The 23238-nt window shown below is 35.8% G+C and overlaps 2 protein-coding genes across 4 annotated transcripts in view; both read left to right on the forward strand.

Moving 5' to 3' along the window:
* Window positions 1-20347, forward strand: part of LOC136417551 (uncharacterized) — a 32267-nt gene extending 11920 nt beyond the window's left edge. The window contains exons 2-4 of one of the 2 annotated variants that reach the window (XM_066403302.1): window positions 18678-18734; window positions 19771-19914; window positions 19973-20347. In XM_066403302.1, coding sequence (XP_066259399.1) covers window positions 18686-18734; window positions 19771-19914; window positions 19973-20235 — 456 coding nt within the window. In that variant the 5' untranslated portion in view covers window positions 18678-18685 and the 3' untranslated portion in view covers window positions 20236-20347. The remainder of the gene's footprint in view (window positions 1-18677; window positions 18735-19770; window positions 19915-19972) is intronic. The other variant, XM_066403303.1, reaches the window with a different exon arrangement.
* On the forward strand, window positions 12480-16590 carry LOC136417539 (lipid storage droplets surface-binding protein 1-like). 2 transcript variants are annotated; one of them, XM_066403287.1, is made up of 9 exons: window positions 12480-12627; window positions 12695-12860; window positions 13173-13294; window positions 14483-14668; window positions 14721-14940; window positions 14992-15167; window positions 15221-15478; window positions 16062-16172; window positions 16227-16590. In XM_066403287.1, exons 2-9 carry the CDS (start codon window positions 12710-12712, stop codon window positions 16416-16418), a joined length of 1416 nt encoding a protein of 471 aa, XP_066259384.1. In that variant the 5' UTR covers window positions 12480-12627; window positions 12695-12709; the 3' UTR covers window positions 16419-16590. The 2 variants fall into 2 exon arrangements, with proteins under 2 accessions (XP_066259384.1, XP_066259385.1); XM_066403288.1 differs by having other exon boundaries at window positions 14995-15167.
* Window positions 20348-23238: the final 2891 nt, after the last annotated feature.

The raw sequence follows: 23238 nt of genomic DNA on the forward strand, positions 1-23238 counted from the left end.
TAGTGCCGTATCTTGTCTATGTTGTCAAATAAAGCTTAACACTTTGTAAGTTGTCCAGCAACGTAACAAATTCTCTAATAATAACTAAAGATAATTTCCGGCCTTATCAATCAATGATTGCCTTTATGGAATAGCTACATATTGGAATTATTGGGAAATTCTGTTTCTTTTTCCGAAAATATAGCATTAAATTTATACACGTGCAGTAACTGGCGCTAATTTTATTTTGAAAAGCAACTATCATTTGGCATCATGCGCTATTTATCTTTTTGAGTTCATACTTAACAAAAACGCTGATACATGGACGATGTGATTATATTTAAAAATTAGCTTCGACGAGGATCATACTGATTAGCGTTAAGGTTATTAGTTACGAGTATCATTCTGGTGTTTTCATCGAGATACGGTTTATTATAATTTATGGTTAGGCCGAGTAACTGGAAAACAAGAGTTGTATTAACTTGAGTCTAACAATCAACTAAAAATTGTGACAGAAATTGTTCATATTCCTCGGTGAAGAACATTCAGTATGTAATATGTCCAATATGAGGATGTCCATATAAAATCGATGATAGATAGAGGTGTAGTGATATGGGGAAAATCTTGCTAGGTTCTTATTAATGTCGGTTCGTTATTGTTCGACAGGGCCATAGTAGAGATTTTTACAGTCTCCGTTTATAATCCTCTGGCATCCTCATGAAGGTTTCAAAACATTCCCTTACTACTGACAGCAGAACCATCCGGGAACAAATTTTCGAACTCGTGTATAGATTTCCTTCCTGTAACACAATCTCTGGATGTTCCTTGTTTTCTCTTCTAGTAGAGGCCTTTCTGCTTTTCCATAACATCAGCTGTAATTTCACCCAGCTCAGGAGGAGTTGAGGGGAGGGGGGTCTCTATCCAGGTCCTTTTGTTGGTTTTCCGGAAGAAACCGAAAGAGGGAAACAACAGCCCACAGCACTAATAGGCAACAAATTTTCATAGGACTCTTGTACCACTTTATCCATATCTTTTGGAATTCACTAAAAAAGAGCTGCGCAAAAAATACAGTCTTCTATATGTTTTCTTAAATGGAATATGCAACAAGGCATAATGTTGTGTCACTTTTTTGACAAAAAGGTAACAAAATTACCCACTGAAAAGTTTAATAATCAATAACTGTATTTTCAGGATCATTCAGGATTTATTTACTAATAGTAATAAAATTTAACATAAATTATGAACTATTCATATTAATGGTCAGGCCACGGTGAGGTCAAATATTGCAATATTCATATTGGATTGTTTGACCACGACTTGATCGTGTATGCTATTCTGAATATGTAATACCGAGTGAATTCTACAATATTGGACCTGTCTGTGACTAGACCGTGATCTGATTATACCGTGGCGTTCTTTTGCTCTAGGCAAAAAAAAGAAACACTCTCTACCTGGATATCTAATTTACTATTATGTACAATCATGCATATAATAATGTTATTTCACATTTTTTTTCTGAGGAGGAAAGCGAAAGAAGGATTCAATTGTTAATAAATCAATAGACAACAAATTATTATAGGATTCTTATACCGCTTTACATATACAGTGAATCCCAAAAATTTTCGGACGCGCATTTTTTAAAGATTTCACAAGTCCTAATTAAACATATTAGTTATTATTTTATTTTTTTATATCAGAAATGTCTTTATCAATCATTTATTTAGGGGTCTGCATAAAAAAAGAACAAAAAATCATAATAATTTATATTCCAATTTCAAGAAAACAATTTAGAGAACCATTAAACGCGTCACAAAAATATTCGGACGGTATGCACCACAAAATCATTCATAGCAGAAAAAATTAATTCTTATGTAGATATTTTGTGGATGTATCAAAAAAAGGGCTTCACATCAAATAATCTTCGACAAGGCTTTCTTAACTAACATGTATACTAGACCATCATATTCTTTCAATTTCTTGACATAAAGGTGACGAAAACTAATCCATTGGATAGTTTATCAATTAATAAGTACACATTCAAGATTTATTCAGGAATTTGAATAAAAACTTAATCACATTATGGACAACTTATATTATTGGTCAAGCGAAGGTAAGGTCAAATATTGTAATATGCATTTTGGATTGTTTGACCGCGATTTACCCGTGTGTGCTATATTGTGAATATGAAATACAGAGTTAATGCTACAATATTGGATCTGTTCGTGACTAGACCGTAATCTACCTATATTGTGGCGATATTTTGCTCTGGACAAAAAAGAAACACTTTCCACCTCAATATGGAAACTACTATTAACTACAAATATGAATATAACGATGTTATTTCATACGTTTATCTGAGGAAGAAAGCGAAAGAAGAAACTGAGTGTGAGCAGTATTAACAGGCAACAAATTCTCATAAGCCTCTTGTACCACTTTACACATATCTAGTGGAATATATTCGGAAACAGACTACATATCCATCATACACAATCTCCAATATATTTTCTTAAATGGAATTTGTAGAAATATATCACGTTGTGTCACTTTCTTGACACAAAGATGACGGAAAATTATCCGTTGAAAAGTTTAACGATCAATAAGCGAACATTCAGGATTTATTTAGTAAACAATTCCACTTATTGATTGCTATTTAATTTACATTCCAATTGATTGTACAATTCAAATATGATCAATAAAATTGAAGATGCACAAAACAATTACGCTGCCTTCTAATGAGGTATTGCTGCCAATATTGGATTAGGCTCTTGGTATTAGTAACTGTAAGTGATGGAGCTGAATACTGTGAACGTTAAAGTAAACAGTGAATTAATTGAAAACTAGAAGAAAATGCTAGAAGTTGCCGCTGCTCTGGTGAACATAGAGGAATTTAATAGTGTATTATGTACCAAGGGTATGAAGGAAATCATGACGCGGACGTCTAGTTTGAATCCAAAGCGCGCAACTCTGAGAGACATATGAGTCATAAAGAATTTTAAATCAACGGTGTAGATACGATTTTTTTCAGTACTGGCTCTAACTAGACTTTTTAAATTGACAATAAACTTATCTAAATTATCGATAAATTAAATCCGAAACACATAAAAACAACACGTCTTGGGTGATAAATAATGAGGGCGAGAGAGAAAAACAAATAATAAATAATGAGCTCTATACGTGTCATTATTAACCTGTTGCTCAGCCATTTTAGCAACAAGGCGAGAAAACGTATTTCATAGCGATCCATCACATCCAATAGGGCCTTTTAAAGCTTCTTGTGGAAAAAGGGCATTTTTAATACTTTTAAGGTGGAAATGTATAATGTTGACTTTGGCAGAACGTATCGACAACATCAGGGAGGAAAACGCAAGAAGCGGTATAGAAAGAAGGTTATTTTCGATATTGTTTTAACGACACAGCAGCGCGGAAAAGTTGTCATTTTTATCTCGAAATGGAACAAAATGATTTTCGGAGCTTGCGCCTCACTATTGAGCATCCTCGATGCCTCCTCCATCGCTTCCTCAATACGTGGAGTCATTGACAGTGAGCTCTAGTGTCTTGTAGCAAAAACTGGGAGTGTTTAAGTTCGACTTTAAACACGTTTTCTGTTTTACCCGCAATGGATGCTTTTTGTATGCTTAGACGTACTTTGATAGATGGACGTATGTAAATAATGAACTTTTGCTATTAGATCAGCAAAAATACGAGTTTTTCAAAAATTCACATTGCGATTGTACTATCTTACAACAACATTTCAAAAACCTATTTATCTGCTAAACCTTAAAAGCAAAAAAATCCGAAGTAATTATTATGTCCTTAAGTCCGGTTTAGTCAATCATATCCGAATGCATGTAAAGTCGAATCAAAACAGAAGCTAAACACCTTATCAGGGGAAGGTTAAGCCAGGGTCAAGTCTAATCTGGTGTCAGAGGGCTCTTAATAAGCATCCACATTCAGTGATTACACTCGCAAGTTTCTAGTGTTGTGTTTTGGGACGATAGGTGTCATCATCCTAAAAAGTAAGTGAATTATTATTTTGGGAAAATCAATGTGATATTTCAAATAAAATAAAGTTTCTCTAAAGTCGGCATCGTGGTTAAAGTACCAGTCGCATATCTCCTAGATAAAACATTTTTACAATGTAGAATTGGCCCTTATAGTAGCGGAATTTCTTGAACTTCACTTGAAGAATTCGCGCGGAAAATTTGTTATAGCAAAATTAAATTATTTATTGCATTTCTCATTCCATTGGCATATCGCTTGCGAACTTCTTAAAAATTGCCAAATTTGCCGGTTAAATCTTGCTGCGTATCGGACTTATTATAGTGTGGTAATTATTAGCGAAGCATAGGGCGCATTTAGGGGACTGCATCGCTGCCACACTCGAAACTTACAGTTTTTATTTGATAATCTGTTTGATAAGCAAACGTTAATTTGGTGAAAATGACAGATTAAAAATTCCAGCGCAATGCGCTTCGTCGCTTTAAGTCATCGCTGTAGCGAAATGCTACCGCTGTTGCTTCAATAAAGCGCCAAAGCGCCGCTGTCCACTGAATGCACCCATTATTCCAGTTTACATTACAGAAAAGTGAATTTGCAGTCTTATGTCCGAATGTTAATTCCATGGTACAGTATGGTGATAGTCCAAACGTAATACTCCAGATGTATGTTTTCCATTAACCTCCGTAGAAACGCCCATTAAAAGTAGGGGAAAAATTCAATAATGAGAACAACGTGACATACTTTGAAAACATTAGAAAGAGATAACTTTGCTTCACCCCCACTCACTTCATTTCCATGAGTTTGCACATTACATAATCACTTCGAGGTCCACATAGTTGAACTCTATTAAACGATGTTTGGGTAATTAGTATTTTTTTAGTTTAAGTCTATAAGACAATATTATTAAATAGCGAACGATAAGGCCGCTAGTTGCTAATTAAGTGTTTTGAATGTCTTAAATGAAACCGCTCATTCTTAATAATATAATCTGCGGTATGCAGGAAGTTTTATGTTGATCTTAACTAATGGAGGAATTGTTAAAAGGCAAAAAAGATATAGAGGCTCAAGGTGTTTTACTATTAATTTTGTTAATTTTTAGTTGATTATGCTTAATTTTGAAAGACCGGATATTTCACTATTGGATATAAAGAACGCTGAAAATCATTTTCCTTCAGTGTGTATTGTTGGGTTTCAGTATTGCCAATAATTTCAATCCTGAAAAGTTCAGTTACTCACAAGAGGAACCACGCGTAAGACGAAGAACGAAAGCGGCGCCTGACCACACGTGTTTTGACTTATTGGCTTCATCAGGAATGTGGGCACGTGGTGCACTCCTGCTTTTTTCTGACCTGCCCTGACTGCACACTAACGAGTGCACGTTGGCAAAAATCTGAATTCAGGCAATTAGAGTTACTCTCAGTTTTCCGGAAATTTACCAAAAATTTCTTCATGGATTTCACTCATTTCAGGATAAAATTTTCATTGAAACTGTTTTTGTTTTAGCAACCAGTTTTAGTTAAGCAAAAAGCGACTCTAACTTTGCTGAAAAGTTATAAAAACCTGAATTTTTTTGAATATTTACATTTCAAGCTTTAGTCATCGATATCTTAAAAATTCGTAGAGCAATTGATTTTAAAAAACTGTCAAATCGTCGAGTTCTATAGGGCGAGGCAGCAGGGCCCTGCAAGTATAAACTGACTTTTCTATCGACATACTGTTAGTGTCTGAGATATAAAATGCTAAAGATAAGATGTTTTAGTTATTTGGGGAGTTTCGGATAAAGGAAAATGTAGGGTGGCATGTTCGCAAATGGAACCGAGAGCTCTAGTAAGAAGGAAAGCGGATGTTAGGCACTTGGCGACACGTGTTTCTACTTATTGGCTTCATCAGGAATGTGTGTACATAGTGCTATGAATGCATCTAGTGTACTTGTCCTTTTTTGTGGTCTGCACTGACTGTAACTGACGAGTATGCGTTGCTAAAAATCTCAAGTCAGGCAATTTGAGTTGGGGCGTTTTCACACGACACCATTACCATACCATCTATATCGCGCAATAAATGGTAGCAATATGGTACTTCATCTTCGCACACAACGATAATTAGTTACCATAAAATTTTGAAAACTAAAGTAAATATTCGGTGTAGTCAACTTTGGTATTGTAAAGTGTCATGGATAGAAGATGTAGAGTTGTATTGTCGGCGCTGCTTCTTAATCGGAAAAAAGCAGAGAAGCAAAGAGATGGAAAAATCGGTGTTTCTGGGTTTAACCTTTGCTCCAAATTGATATTTGGAAGATTCTTTTTGTACACTATTTGGTAAATTAGTTCAAAATGGAGAGAAATTTTTCAACTACTTGCGTATGAGCTACAACACCTTCAGTATGCTGATAGAGCGCATTCCAGCCTCTATCCAGAAAAAAGACACAACTACGAGATTAAGTATTCCTCTTAAGGAAATCCTAGTAATTGCCTTGAGGTAAGTTTTTTTAAAAATATTATATTAGAAATACAGTATGTGCTCGATTATATGAACCTTGGATTATCTGAACTATCTGAAACTGTGAACACTTAAATCGAAACATATTAGATTCTATAGAGTAAACAGCTTAGATTTCGATTAAGTGAATATAGAGCTAAATGCAATAAAGGCACTTGCATGTTGGTAAACTGTAAGATGGAACTTCCCTGAAATATCCGGGACTTCCCCCTGTATCCCGAGAAGGTGTATAAATCACTACACAGGTTTCAGTTGTATTTGGCGTAACAGGTACACATTTTTGGTTTGGGTACAGTGCATCAATATGAAGCGAAAGGCGTTAACGTTATTAGAAACATGTGACATTACAAAAATCTTTGAAAACGGGGTGAGCGTCACAAATTTATCTAAAAAGTACGGCGCCACCAAATCTACAATTTGCGCTATAAACAAGGGTAAAATAAACACTTTGAAGGTAAAGTTAAAATGTTTAGGAAAACCTAAAAGAAAAACTTTAAGGCAAGGCGAAATGCTTAGAATGGAGAAAAAACCTGACCGATTTTGCACATAGAGGCTAAAAAACTTTTTTCTGACAAGCGAACTCTTAAAAGCTGAACCCAAGTCGCTGCACGTGAAAATGATGGAAAAATAGAATTTTTTTACAAGTGACGGTTGGCTGCAGAATTTTAAATACAGATTTGGCATTAGATTTCTAAAAATATTTGGTGAGAAATCCACAATTCGTCAATCCTGAACTGGTTAATCCATTCAAACAAAACCTGCGTTCGGCTATTGCAAGGCTAAATTTAGTAAACGAGCGGATCTATAATGCTGACGAAATCGGCCTCTTTTGGCGATTACTGCCTGATAAAACTTTAGTTAGAAGTGACGAAAAATCTGTTCCGGGAAGAAAGGCTGAAAAAGCAAGACTTACTTTTTTGTTTGCACCAATGCCACTGGAGAACATAAAATTCGATCGCTTGTAATAGGAAAAGCAAAAAATCTCAAACGTTTTACGAACTTTGTCTTACCAATTGATTACGTACGACTATTTCACAAAAGCTTAGATGACGTCAACAATTTTTGAAAATTGGTTCCACAGGACATTTGTTCCCTAGATAAAAGTACATAGATTACATACATTATATGTAACGTACGTACATAGACATCCGCCAAAATAAACAGTACCGAAAATAAAAATTAGATTTATTTTTTATCTCTGTAATTAAAATATTAAAAATCTTCACCGTTTCGATGTAACAAGCTTCACATCAATTTTTTAAGACTAAACATATTTATAAAAAGTAGTTAATGTAACTGTTGAAATTTTTTCTCGTAGTTTTGCAATATTCGCCGGCGGATTTTCTGAGTGAAATATTTTGTCTTTTTTTAAGCCCCAAATGTATGCATCAAGCGGCGCCAAATCAGGTGAGTAAGGAGGATATTCGAAGTTTGTTCCCCGGGAAATGATTTTATTATGAAAATATTGATCGAGTAAGTCTAAGGTGCGCGCAGCTGTATGGCTCGTTGCACCATCTTGTTGAAACCATTTTGTGCGCACCTGTAGATTTCGCGCACGGCAAAAGTTCTCTATATCTCTCACGAAAGGTACAATAATTTTTTCTCTGTGACGGTCTTGATTGACAGTAAGTCGATTTTGATTATCGTCTTCCACGAAATAAGGACCAATCATTCCATGACCAGATACCGCGCACCAAACGGTACTTCGAAGACTGCGGAGTGGTTTCTGTACAGTAACAACAGGACGTTTAAATCCAGGGAATATGGTTGTTTGTCGATTAATATAGCCGCTAAGGTGAACGTGACTCTCGTCTGAAAGCCATATGTTTTCCAAGAAGTCCGGATCCTCGTAAATTAAATTCAACAGGCGACCACAGTAAATTTCTCTTTCAGGTTTGTCCGCAGCGTTTAATCGTCTAACTTGAATACGGTATGGATCATCACCAATTGATTTTAATGTTCGACGTGTAGACACTTCACTGATGTTGAGTTTACATGCAGTTCTTACAGGGCTTCTTTGAGGTGATTGCACAACTTGGTCAAAAAACACGTCCTTCGTTTTCACTGTTTTTCAAGAACCGGAAGAACTTTTACGTTAACACACTACACTGCCGGGGCGACGAAATTTTTCAACAAACAGCTAATATCACACTTTCGCTGGGGGCTACTTTATTAAGCTTTTGTCGATATTTTATGGACACCTGTTGTAACCTTGGACCATCATTGCGACCATTTCCGTACGAGCGGAAGTAATGCTCTACCAAAAACACTTTTTCTTCCGTTGTTAGAACTATTTTTAAATCAAATTTAACTGCAGCTTACTATTAATATGTCAACTAATGACAATTCAAATATCACAAATGCATATTACATAAGCAACTCCGCAGCACCCTCTGTTTCCGTACTGTTTATTTTGGGTCATACCGTATATATCCAGTTCTTGAAAGAACATTTGTCATTTGTTAAGTTAGGAAACATTTGAAACAAGTCGGGCTGCCTGAAAAGGCAATTCTCTTATTGGACATCGCGCCCATTCATCCACCAGCTGAAAACTTACGCTCAGATGATGGAAATATCTTTGCTTTTTATATGCCACCAAATGTTACATCACTCATACAACCTATGGGCCGAAATGTCATCCGCATCATAAAACTTTACTACATATCTAGTTTGTTGTCTTCGATTGTATCTTCGAAATCCGAAAACTTGTCCAAACTTTTGAAGGAACTGATAATTAAGGATACTATAATAAATCTTTTTCTGGCACGGAACAAGCTTCAAGCTGACACAATTAGGAAGTGCCTTGAAAATATTCTAAATTTGAGTGAAAATGATACTGATGAAGATCCATAGGAGGATATTCCCCTTAGCATTTTTAGAGAAAAATACAGTATGTAACATTTAACCTGGAATATTGAAATTCTTAATCATAATTTTAACGGTCGATGGAGTGGCAGATCTGGTTCAGTGAATTGGCCTGCTAGATCTCCAGATCTTAATTCACCGGATTTCTTTTTGTGAGGATATCTCAAAGATTAGGTTTATAAAGAAATACCTGCGACACGTAAAAATATGATTCTGTGAACTATAAACGCTTGTGCCAATATTTCAGAAAACACACTTCGTAGATGTGAAAAGTTGTTTAAAACTCAGATAAATAAGTGCATTCAAGTTCGAGGATACTATTTTGAACTTTTCCTTTACATAAAAGCTACACAAAAATTCACATTTTCAATTATAATACGTTTTCATTTTAAAGCAGATATCATCAAACCTTTCGGTAAGTCATAGGTGAAAGAGAAATTGAATTTCGTTAATTACAGTTTTTTCTAGCATAAATCGAAAACAATATTTCCGACAGATTTTTCTTATTTTTAGCCGTATTATCTGAATCTGTAAAGAAAAATGGGGATTGCCGTTTGAAATTAAAAAGTTCATCCCCGTTCCGCCCACACGGAGGATGGAGGGAAATCAATTTTAGCACCAATATATTTCCCCTTCAGAGTGATTAAAGCTTGGTACTAAACATTTCTTTATGAGATGCCTAGCATTTGAGATATTTCGATATTGCAGGTTAAGTGTTACACACTGTATAAAAGCCAAACTGAAGAGCTAATCCAAGAAATCGTAAACTTATTAAATGAAGTGGATAGAGACGTAAGAATAAATTTACACATACATATGTATGTACACGTGTATCTACATAATTTTTTTACAAAATTACGCAAAAAATGATTACAGGCTGATTATTCAAGAGTGGAATTCACAAGTGGAACGATGATCAGGTAGATGAGCAACAAAGCAACAATGATGATGACGATGTGAAATGCTATGGGGATGAAGTTGAAAATCATATAGAAAGAATCGGAGTAACCTCATCAGAAGCTGTAGAGGCATTTAATAAGGTCATTCGTTGGCGGAAAAGAAACATATTCAATGTTGACGACTTGTTAGTTCTACGAAAGTGCAGAGATCGGGCATTGCAAAAGAGTTTAGCCACGAAGAAAGTACAAAAACATATTGCACAATATTTTACTTAAGTGTAAAATGCGAATAAAATGATAAATCATCGCGAATAAATAACTTTGATTATTTGAACAATGTGATCTTATGAACACCGCTGGTTTGCATTGGTTCACATAATGGAGTGTCCATTGTATACAGGGTGTAAATGAAATAGGAGGACATACTTTAAGAACTGATTTTACATTCTAAAATATGAAGAAAAGTTGGTATAAACATGGGTCCGCAAAAGCCTCCTAAGGGAGCCACGACCCTTCGAAGGCGGTCCCCAAGAAATGCGGAATGGCGTACGGAACAAAGGGAAAGCTACATTTGCTTAACATATTCCCGTGTGCTTTAACTTTTATGACAATGTGACATCGGAATATGATTTCTTGTCTAAAATTACATAGAACATTTACACACATTATACGTTACATACTGTTGATAAATTGTCGTAGGACGAACCGTTTAAGAGATATGCCGCTTTCAAGGAAACATTGCAAGATGAGAAGCTGAAATTAGGTGTGAAATTGTCTAGTAAAACAAAACTTTTTTTTGATAGAAGGGACGAAAAGCTTAAAAAATCAAGTTCAAAATAAAAACAAAATTGCAAAACTACTTAAATTAATAGTCTTAAAGCAGGTGTTCAAAATGGCCACTATGATGATTTTCCAGAGAGAATCACATTCCGATGTTAAATTATCATAAAAGATAAGGATATAGGAATATGTTAAGTAAATGTAGCTCTCCCCCGTTTCCGTATGCCATTCCGCATTTCTTGGAGGCCACCTTCGAAGGGTCGAAGCTCCATTAGGAGGCTTTTGCGAACTCATGTTTATACCAATATTTCTTACATTTTCGAATGTAAAATCAGTACTTAAAATATTTCCCCTTATTTCATTTACACCCTGTACATGAATGTCTAAACAACGTGAAAACTTAAATCTTATATTAGAAAATAAAAATTGGATATAATACTTCCAGTTCCAGATGCAGGGTCTTTGCTTAATTAACTTTATAAGAGTTGAAGACTCGTACAAAAACTTTCGAGATATGTTTGACATTTTGGCTTCATTATAATGCCCCTTCAATAATACTAAACAAATCGCGACTGTCTATGGTGATTCGTGTGAAAACATGCATAAGTTTGCATTGTGTAGAGAAATGGTACTGGCAAAAACGGTTCGATTTTATAACAAATCTCGTATACGCGCCATATCGTGTCGGCGGTACCATAATTTTATGGTGTTGCCTATGTGTGAAAACAGCCGACTTAATAACACATAGTTTTGGTGTTTGCGATACTGCGACCATTTATCACACGCTATAAATGGTCGCGTGGTATGGTAATGGTGTCGTGTGAAAACGCTCTTACTCCCAATTTCTTGGCATTCTCTCAAAAATTCACCGATGCTCACGTTCAGGTCAGTCCAGGTCACTCCAGGTCAGTTCAAGTTTCTGCAAAATTTGTAAAAATCGACTTTCAGGTCAACGTTTTAATTGAAACCGTTTTTGTTTCCGCAGACACAGAAAATTTATAAAAATGTCCCTCTTTTTCGTAATGTCGCTTTCGAGCTTTAGTCGCCGATATCTTAAAAATTTGGAGCTATCGCTTTTAACAAGCCGTCAAAGTGGAGATACCTGAAGGTAACTTGAGCTAACTGACTCTGCCGTGAGAAAAGACTCAATTTCTGATGTAGAGTTTAAATTTTTTTCCGCAACAGGGGAATTCCGTAAGCTTCGTAGTGCACTCGCGCTTTTTCCACCCCTAATTGTATTCATGCACGTTGCTCTGAATTTAGCGATGACCATCAATACACCAATTATCAATTTTTTCAATTTTCAGCACATTGCGACAATTCACAGACCAATCGTGCCCTAAAAGTCCCCATCCGGAGCGGTGATAATATCTTTTACCAGCTCTGTAATCACCCCTAAATAAATGAAAATAATAATAAATTCATCATCAAGAGTGATGCAATTTCTTAATTTAAATTGTATTCATTTCCAACTGATATAAAGCTGTTGACTGATGATAATTCTGCGTTCAAACTAAAGAAGTGGATTGAGTATTTCGTGCATCCGTTCTGATATTAACCGTTTACGCGAGTGCTCTTCTTCAACTGTGTTGTTTTGCATTTAAAACAGGTACCTAATGACCAACATTCCACGATTCCAATTTCCTTTATCTCTTACATACCGACGATTTTTGTAGTTAAAGAGCATTATTATGTCGCACCGCACCAAACGCAGAAAGACATACCGGAGGGCCCCAGTGAGAACCGTTCTAGTGCAAGAAAAGTCCAGTCTGGAGGTGGCTCCAGCCAAGATTATCGTGCGTTATGTGTCCACGTCAGTTCAAACTGACGATCAGATGAAATGTACGTTATTCCCCTGTATTTACCCATAACTCGGTTTGCTTGTGTCTTACTTTTTGCCTTCATCCTGTATCATATGGACGTGTAAAACACGCTTTAATTAGTTACGGTATTGTACTTTGAACATGTGTAAACTTGAGTACTGCAGCCCACGGCCAAGTGTGCAAGCAGGTATTTACTAATAAAACCACCATGATACTTCTTAATAATAACAGTTTTCCTCCTCATGATTATCCCGAACTACTTCCGGAGTACATTTTTGGTGCGAACGTTCTTGAAAATTGAACTTCTGAAATAATTGCTGTTGTGTTTCAGTGGTTCAAAACAAGAGGAAGTCGCTGAACATGCCTGAACTGGAGTCTGTGACCAGGATTTACAACCTGCCTATTGTTGAAACGGGCCTCAGTTATGCAGACAACATTTACCAAAAGATTAAGGTAAAAGACCTTTGGGAACGGATAACTCGTCATGACTGATGAATACCAAAACAAGGTGGTATTTACCAATAATTATTCCAACGAGTCTGGTCACTTCTGACCTTGAGATGACGACGCTCTGAATTAGCTTTTCCTGACGTCATTAATTCGGCCATTCTGACCTTTGCCGGAACATATTTACACAGATCTTAGTTATTTTTTTCTGAGGTGACAGGTTAAGAATTAGTGCAAATTAAAAAAAAAGTATTGCAAATAGAGGTTTGGAATTTTTTTAAAAGCATTTTCGCGAAATTTGGGGAGTTTTAGACCTCGGTAAGACTCCTACTTAGATTGAGGAAATACGCCAGGAACGCTTTTTTTTTAAGGTTTGGACTTCTTTTGTATTGCACCATTGCATGAGTGCTTTTTAATAGTATATTATTGCAGGAGCATATAATGAAGGCAATCATCCCCGATGGAGGCTCTACTGACTAAAAATGCGTACTTTTCGGAAATTATTTTAATGCAAATTCCAGTGCGTAGAAGCCAAATTATTAATTTTTTTCTTAACTTTAACATCAAGCCAGTTTTCAAAGAAGTCAAGAGTCTGAGCAATACCTTGGGTTTATTTCAATATTTTTAATTCAAAATTGCTTTAATGAAATTAACTTTTCTTAGTTTTCTAAGGGGTTTCTAATCTCCCAGTTTACTGCTATTTGGAGTAGGATTTCTCATCAATTAGATTTCAAATTACTAAATAGTTAACAACAAAATCTACAATATTTTGACGAAAGTTTTTATTGTTCTTAGGGGCTATTCCTATATCAATAAAAGTGTGTAGGTATGTTGTATTAGTTGTCTATCATCTGGGGCAAGCAGGCGATAGCAGCTCGAATCAAAGGAAGATTATGGAAAATAATATATTATTTCAACTTAAATTTACTTTTCGCACGCAAATTCGTGCGGAAAGTATAAAAGAGAAAACAGAATAGACAGAATAATCTTGATCCCATAATGACCTCCTATTTTTAGATTTCAAACAATGTATTTTTCTGCTTCCGGACCACTATTTTTACTATTTTTACGATAAAATATCATTAATTGCAGCTTAAAGTGTTTCCTTAGGTTGCACGCGTCTTATCTTATTCCTTAAAATTTTTCATATAGATTTTTTAGAAAGATTTCTGATGCAGAAATTCTGAGTTTCAGAGGTCAAATAGTTTGTTTAACTGGACCTTGGACCAAGCAGAAAACACGTTATATTCAGCGATAGATCAGGCGGTACCCGTGATAGTCCTCTTCCAAGGACCTCTCTCCCAGGTGGACAAACTTGTTTGTAAAACTTTGGACATAGTCGAAGAGAAAATTCCATCAATTCATTTGCCTCCTGAAATGGTAGGAAGCCGACTCAAAAATGAACCATTCTACTAATCATCTTCTACCTTAGATCTACTGGAACACAAAGCAGTATGCTAAAAATACTGTGAATACTAAAATAGTGACTCCAGTTCTCAAGAGAGCAGACTCAGTTAAGCAAATAGGCACTAGCGTCTTGGCCAGCAAATACACTGTTTTCGCTGCTGATACTTTAGATGGGGCCTTGGATGTTGCTGATAAGTATGTGGATAGATATCTGCCAGCAGATGAACAAGACAAAAGCGTTGACGGTAAGTGCTGACAGCAGATAAAACGATGTGTATGAACATGTTTTTGGCCAGAAGTGGATGCCCCTGCAGGACGACCTGCTGATAAAGCTATACACACTATCCAGCACGCAGATAGATTGGGCAGGAAACTTAAGCGACGGTTGACCAGGAGGACTATTGCTGAGGTAAAAGCCTTGAAGGAGCATAGTGCTGAGGCTGTCCACGTCTTGATTTATGTCGCCGAGTTGGTATAATATTTCTATAGTAGTCAAACGAGGGAGGGTCTTGATGGGAACTTTAGGTAGCCACAGACCCAGCTCTGGCCTTCCAGAAGGGTAAAGAGCTCTGGGTCATTTTGAGCAAGGATGAGCCGGAGAATCAGGCCAGGCCTGAAAATCTGGAACAATTAATTGTGTTGCTGACACGGGAGTCTGCCAGAAGAGTAGTACATTTGGTCAACTTTACTGCGTCCGTGGCAAAGAAGGTAAATCAAAATGTCACCCACTCGGTAGCGGTTTTGGTCAATAAGTTCGTTGGAGTAGCTGAGTCGGTTCTCAAGGTACGTACTGACCGATATACCGGATGTCCGTGAAGTGACTGTACAACGCTTGATGAAAAATTCCTTAGCCAAAAGTAAGGTAGTTTAGACAAACTTACCTATATACAGTATTGCTTCGTTTTGCCGCTACAGGGCATCAAAGTTCTCAAATTAATATCGTTTTTTCGAGATAATGACGTCAAAACACACCAATTTATATAGCAACTCTTAGTTCCAAAATTAGGAAAAATCCATAAAAGCGTTTAGTAATTATTTTGAAAAAACAATGTTAATTTGAGAACTTTGATGCCCTGTAGCGGCAAAATGTAGCAACATTAGATGTAGGTAAGTTTGTCTACACCACCTTATTTTTGATTAAGGAATTTTTGGTCAAGCGTTGTACAGTCATTTCAGGGACACCCGGTATATTATAGGAGTATGAATGTTAAGATATGGGAATGTACTACATAGTCATCATGAAGGTGGAATTTCCTGTAATCTGTTTCTAATGCTTAAGTGATTAAGCGTGTTTACGAAATTCAACCTGTCAATCAGAGATAACGTAGCTGAGACACACAGTCTTTGATCGTAATTTGCTATCTAGACCGTTCATTTGGAACAAGTCCAGCAAACAACCACTTCAGTTCTCAGGACTCAGGCCTACTCTATCACGCTGCTCTTAAAACAGCTCAATGAGCAACTGACCAGCGTTTTGGTATAGACAAAATTAATCACAAGTCTTAATGATACTAATTACTACTTTCTACAGGATAATTGGGCGAAACAGCTTTCCACCGCTCCTTCGGGAGCGGGCAAAATTGAGCCGCTGCAGCCACCGCAAACAGTACTACCGGTACCTCAAATCAATTTTCAGAAATTAAAGTCGTACCACGTGAACGCCATAAAGAGTAAGAATGGGGTTGAGTATAATGCGAATGAGAATTCGAACAATGATCACTGATTGAACTGACCGGTTCATGTATAGTCAGGAACTAAAATTTAAAAATAGATTGAACAGTGGAGTTGTTTAGATGTTGTTTACTAATAATTTCTTATTATTTTCATTGATTTATAATATTACGATAGTCGTTTTTGGCACTGAAATATTCATTAAATATATGTTGCTAATTTAATGTAATTTTTGATGTTGAAGCCCAAAAATGCCCAAAAGCCTCCTGCTCTCCCTCCTTTAAAAAACATTTGCAAAATTATTTCTACATGGTGTTCCAAAATTAGACCAATGTTAAAAAGTGAAATTTTCAATGGAAAATTCGGGGTGTTCCTTCAGGAGCTGTATCAGTCGATTATAGAAAAAGGATAAATAGACCATGAGCCCACTATCCGGATTTTCCTATTTTGGCTTTTCCCATGGTCGATCGACTTAGAAAACTCACCCTGTATAGGTTTTCAAGACATCATGTTAAGAAAGTTGGTAAATTCGTCACTAGTTTTTAGTTTTCTGAGCGATCATGCATGAGCGCGATGTGCTCAGGGTCAAACAAAAAATATATAATAAATATATAATAAAAAATATAAAATAAAATCCAGCATGAATCATGATGGCCACAATTCCCTCGTGAGAGCGTGTCTATAGGTTCTCACACATGAACCTCTCTGGTTCTATTATGATTGAGTCGCGGAGTAGCGGTCTAACATGATTTTCTGAGTTTAAATCTAAAAAATTAAATGTTTTCTGAGTCTCATTTTTTAGGACAGATGTTACTTTAACATCTTTTGGAATAATGTATCCAGCGTCATGATTCCAATTTGTATGCTACAAATGTCTCACGCAGATTTCATGGTTTAATCTAAATTCTTCGAAGTGTTCATGGTATTCACAACTCATAAATTTATAATCACAATATTTTATCTTGAATGATTTATTCATTAAATCTTCACATTCACTCCAAAAATAAATATTTTCTGGGTGTATTTTATCGGAACAGGAGTTTGTTCCCAACTCCCAAGTTTCCCATTCGCGTGTTACTGATTTTCTCAAACTTCATGGGAGAAATGTGCTCCAGGTTCAATGTCTCACGGTTGAGAATAAATCACCATATCTGCCCACTGTACAGCAATATTTTAGAAATAAAGGCACGTCATTACTGAAATACACGATGCTAGATTTTGAAGTTTTTTAAAAAAGTTTATAGCAGAGCTCTATTAGTTTCTGAGATATAAATTTGAAGTTTTGCACACATGCACATAGCATACCGTACTTGTATGTCACCATAATTTCCATTACTGCGATTTATAATTGGCAGGTATAATCTACAGGGTATACATTTTCGAGTGTCAGAATCTCTCCCAACATCTCAAGTTATTTTTTTTTTTAATTTTGAGATACGGAATAAAATATGCAAAAAAAACAGGTAGTCGCGTTAATTTCATTAGATTATTAACCCAATTACAATTAATCTAACATTTGTTTTTCTTTATTAATTTTTTTTATATATTAATTTTCACTAATCACTTTTTATTAATGCGAACTTGGACACATGAAGCAGTTATAATTTCCTTTCTTTACATGAAAAATCATGTCCTTTCTTAGATAATTCGGCAAAATTCCAAATCGATCGGGTAAGGACTTTAAGCTGTAGAAAACGTACGGTCGTTAAAATAAAAAAAGTAAAAAAAAACGACTATGACCCCCCAAAAAAAAGTACCTATCTACGTACCACGTATCTATAAATCATTTGTATAAAATATTACTTAGAAAAATAGTTACGCCGAAAACTTAAGAATATTCATGCAGTTCTTGACAAAATAGAGGAGGGAATTATAGTTGATGATTATGATATCATATAATGAGGGGAACACTCGAGCCTGTAATTTCGTTTATTTTTAGTTGGAAGTAGCTAATCATCAGTAACACCAATAAATAAATAGATTTTGAAGTGGTGTCTTCCTTAGCACTGATCATATACTTATGTCGAAATTCTATCATTGTTTAAATATTTTATTTTTAGATATCAGCCTTTTTGGGCATTGTCATCTCTGTAAAGATTATCAAACCAATACCACAGCTCATACTATAATAACACACACACACACACACACAAGTGTTGATCAATGATTGTTTTCATCTTTTCTATGACATCAGTTGGAAAGTTGCTTGAATCAAGTGGCTTAACGAGTAGACTTTGTGTAATTCAAAACCAGTGACTTATCTAATATCTCAGCAGTTTGTTTCGATCTTTTTTAGTAGTAACATGGAAAGGCTTAAAAATGTATCGACTAGTTACTGTGGCTGTGCTAATACAAAGTTACTTTTTAGGTAAGGAGAAACCTGTATTTTTCATTCGAGCGTGTGGTAAAGTAGTTTTATTGCACGCATTCGCGAGCTGGAAGTAGCGCTTTGTTGCACGAGCACAGTAATAATTTTTATCTGCCACCTGCATGATAATGCTTTATTATAGCGCTCATCTTGGGTTATTTGAGCTATATAGAGTGGTCCACCGAAAACTTTCCACAGAAGTCCTCTGTCTTAACACTTAAACATAAAATCTCTCGGACACCTCAACTTTAATTTCAAGGGGGTCATATTTCTTTGGTATAATCATTTTACTAGGTTTAACCTCTAGGTGGGGGTGACTTTCATCCTAAAAATCTTAAGTGGAAAGGGGTATCACGTTATACTTCATTTTAGACGGCCTTTTGTATGCTACCCTATTTTTATTTTTGGATGATCAGTTCTTGAGAAATTAAGGTTTAAAAGCGATATTATCGATTTCACTCATCAATTATTTCAATTTATTAGATGTCGAAAATGACCACCACCGACTTCCATACAGTAGTAGAGATAGTGTTCATAGTGCTCTCTGATGTCATTGAGCGTTTCTGGAGTTGTAAGATTACGTACGCAAACGTTTTTGCAAGTCTTCAAGTGATTCAAATTGTATCGCATAAATTTTTAACTTGAAATGGCCCCATAAAAAAAGTCCAGTGAAGACAAATCTGGGGAATGAGCAGGTCACCTTTAAAATGAGGTATTACTCGATACCCTTTCCCATTTAAGATTTTTAAAGGTCTTCCTAATCTCTTAACGTCGGTGTTTTTTTCTTTTAGTTGATCGATCCGTTGTCGAGATATTTAGGAAAACCTTTTTACTCCTTCATTACCTTTTGAATAAACCATTACATTTCTTTTCTCATTCGTTTCGATTATATAATAGGATTATTTTCCTTTGGCGCTTTTTCGAAATATCAACATCAACGGGGATACAGTGCCAAAGCTTTATTTAAAAAATTAAAATTTATTCATTATTGCCAAACCCCTTGAGATAATTAAACAATTTTTAAAAATATTTTTAGAGTCTCTGGCTTCTTCTGATTCCTGCTATTACTGTTCCGGGACACCCCAATGCGGCGATCCCATAAATTATAGGGATGTGCAGCCTAGGGATTGCTTGGAGGATAGCGTTTGTCTTAAATATGCTCGTTCATCAAAGAGTTTAGGTAGGTAGATTTTTCAAGAAATCATATCCCTATCCGAGTAATACTTACAAAAATTTAGGCCTTTCAGATGAGGAAATAATAACTGAAGAGCTCACCACATACCGGGAGTGTTTTCAACCCTCAGTTATCCTAAACATGGACATATGCGATTTTGTAAAAACGATGCAAAAGGAAGCTTTGGACAAGCTCAACCAGACCCTGGATGCATTTCAATGCAGTGTGTGCGATACCACCAACTGCAACAGTGCTTATCGTCCGCTCCACTCCTTGGCTTGGATTTATTTATTTTATTTGTCCATTCTTTATGTATTAGACTGGTAATTTGTACTAACAAATCGACGTCTTTAGATGCTGGCAAACATCAGGGGATGCTTATGGTTATAGACCATAAGCAAAAGGTGCTTTGTATAGAGCGTTATTAAAAGGCAAGCGATTTAATGGAGAAATCTACCGCATGTGGTGTTATTAATTTTCTTGGGGAACCCCAGGTCGCCCGGAGGTGTCCCTGAAGATCCAGTGGGATATTTTCCAGCTTTAGATTTATGGTCAAATTAAGATTTAATTTTATTTTAAGAAGGAAATTTTCCAGTACATGTGCATTACTCCAATGTTGGGCAAATATTCCATGGCCAAAATCACTTGACTAGCGTAAGATTTCACTTCGATAAATTTTTTCAGGTTTCAAAGGTGCGCGAACATGTCTCCCCCATTTGTGAAAGACATGCTAGTTGCCACATAAACATTATTTTAAAAAATAATTCAAATTTTAAATGAAATCTCTTCAAAGGAATAACAATAATTTAGCCATAAAGAACTCTTGCACACCGATAACAAATGGAAAAGAACGGTTTCCGTCAATTTGAAAGCATCAAGCAGCTGCCTCGTCTTAATAATATTGTTCTTGTCCATTAGCTTGATATCATAAGGATTGTTATTCCTTTAGACCCGGGAAACGATATCAAAATTTGAGTCTTTGAGACATTTAATTATGTTTTCTTATCTAAACGAATCTGGATAAGGTAAAGGGTATAAGAACGAGGATCTCGATGGAAGTATGGAAATACGGAAAAGGGCTTATGAGGGCTTGGAAAGAAATATTTACTCGCTTTAGGGCTAAAAAAATAGAGGTCCGCAGTATTTATGTTTCTGGATTTCTGTAGGAAATAATAATACATTTCTGAATTACGATACTTTGGCACTAAACACCGACATAAAACAAAATAAACCCTACAGAGTTTTGCTGGAAAATCAATAATTTCAAGACAATTTTTATGTAAACCATGAATTAAACGTCTTCAGCTTTATCGTATTAATAAAAAATTAAATAATTGCGAGTTGTGCGAATCAGCTACCTCGAGTCTATGGAAAACGCATCCTTCAAGTCCAAATTTGGCATTGAAATTTAGGAATATTCATGAATTTTTTGGAAAAAATTGTAGACAATTTTAATCACTTTATTCAAGACGTTTTCGTTCGAGATTTGAATAAATTTTCAGGAATCAAGCAAAGCAAAATATATTAAATCACTACTAATGTTAATAATAGTTAAATTAAGAGTTAAATAGCAAAATGGTGTGTTATTTCTGTTAAAATAATAACAATTTTTGCTACATTTTTGCAACCTTTTTCAATGTTTTCAGAAAAATCATTTTGACCTAGATGGTTTTAACCAACTTAAAGCGCTTGTTAAAGCGCACGTTATAACCACATTATTCAAAACCCTGCCTTGGTTTAATTGCATAATGGCTTCTGGATTAAGTGGCCATTATTGGGTTATTGACCCTAAGTGGCCCTTCTGAACCCTACATCACGTCTATGAAACATATTGGTCCAGTCCAACTTCTGCGCAATTAACTAAAAGATCGAGAAGGTGCAATTTTGCTTCGTGTCCTGATGAAACCTGGCTTCAAGTTCGCTTTTGAGCCCTCGTAAGGAACCGGTCAAAGTAAGTTTTCTGTTATTTCTCTTCTGCAGCCAGAGGCAGAACCTCATGCTTTATGCGAATTTGGTTTTAAATATAAAAATTGTAAAAATATGTCAGCTGATGCAGCACTAATTTCAGATTGACCCTATGAGCTGCATGTGAACAATAATAATGAGATACAGGGTAAAAATAAAATTGAAGTCAGCATGTAGAAATAAGTGACCAGCCGTAGTTAAACACCTCATTAGATCTTTCGTGTCGCGAGAATTTGGCCAGAAAACTGGTTAATTTTAGATCCAGGAAAATTTGCTTCACACAAAGAAATTTGGTGTATTTCCTATGCGAATGTTCCTTCCCAGAATATTCTTTACAGGCAGTCAAATTCATACGTTTCCACGCTTATTTTTGAATTAATGTGCTTTACCGAGTGTCCAGAAAATATCCCTGGACTTATTGAGAACTCCAAGCGAATTCATTCATTTCATAGGACGTGCGTTTCTCAGCGTTTATATGTGGATTTTTCTGATGTTTACATCCAGAGTCTTCCCAAACTTAACAACATTTGTTTATTTAATATTGCTGCCTCGCTGAGTATAATCCACACAAGCAACGTCTTGATTTATTACGAACTCGGTTTCCAAAAATAAACTGAGGATGCAGACTTAATGCCACGAGTATAACGTAGTTCCTACGAGGTCAAAAAAGATATTTTGATTTCTATTTCTGTTTTTCCGTTGTTGTAAAAGTGGGCAGGATGTGCATATACACAATCCCACTCTCGGAGTGCAGCTCAGCTGTAATGGTTATAAATAAGGTGGCTGCACTTCTATTGCTGTGGCATCTCAACGATACTGACCTCTATCATTTGAACTCTCTCTTTTTTTCAATTCCTGCTTTGTCCTCAAAATAAAGCCACATTTGCGTAAATCAAAGACAAATCAATGAGAAGTTCCGACATGAACCTGGCACCCGCTAACACCAATATCAGACGTAAAAGAATATTTTTAGAGTGGACTTGGACCGACTCCAAGATATTCTGCGAAAATCTTTTGATTCAGGTCAGGTAAATGCCTTATACCAAATGCGCAATGTTTTTGCCAATGGAAATTTTCCTTTGAGTGAAATGCGCTCTCATCTGTAACCATTTATTGTTCAGGTTATTTGACTCTGCAGTTTCCCAATTAATTGTTATTTTCATGGGAAGTTGGCCGCTACCTAGAGATGCTCTATGGAAACAGTGATCAATAATCATTAAATTAAGCTCATTAAAGAGACCAGTCTGTGTATGACAAAGCAGGTAAAATCTTTGTTCGCTGAGCGGTGAAAGGATGCCAAAATTTTGAAAAATTGCTTTATGGCATTTACGTAGAAAAAGGAGAATGGCGAATATACGACGTTAA

The sequence above is a fragment of the Euwallacea similis genome, chromosome 28 (genome assembly GCF_039881205.1).
Source record: "Euwallacea similis isolate ESF13 chromosome 28, ESF131.1, whole genome shotgun sequence".
Classification (NCBI taxonomy): Eukaryota; Metazoa; Arthropoda; class Insecta; order Coleoptera; family Curculionidae; genus Euwallacea; species Euwallacea similis.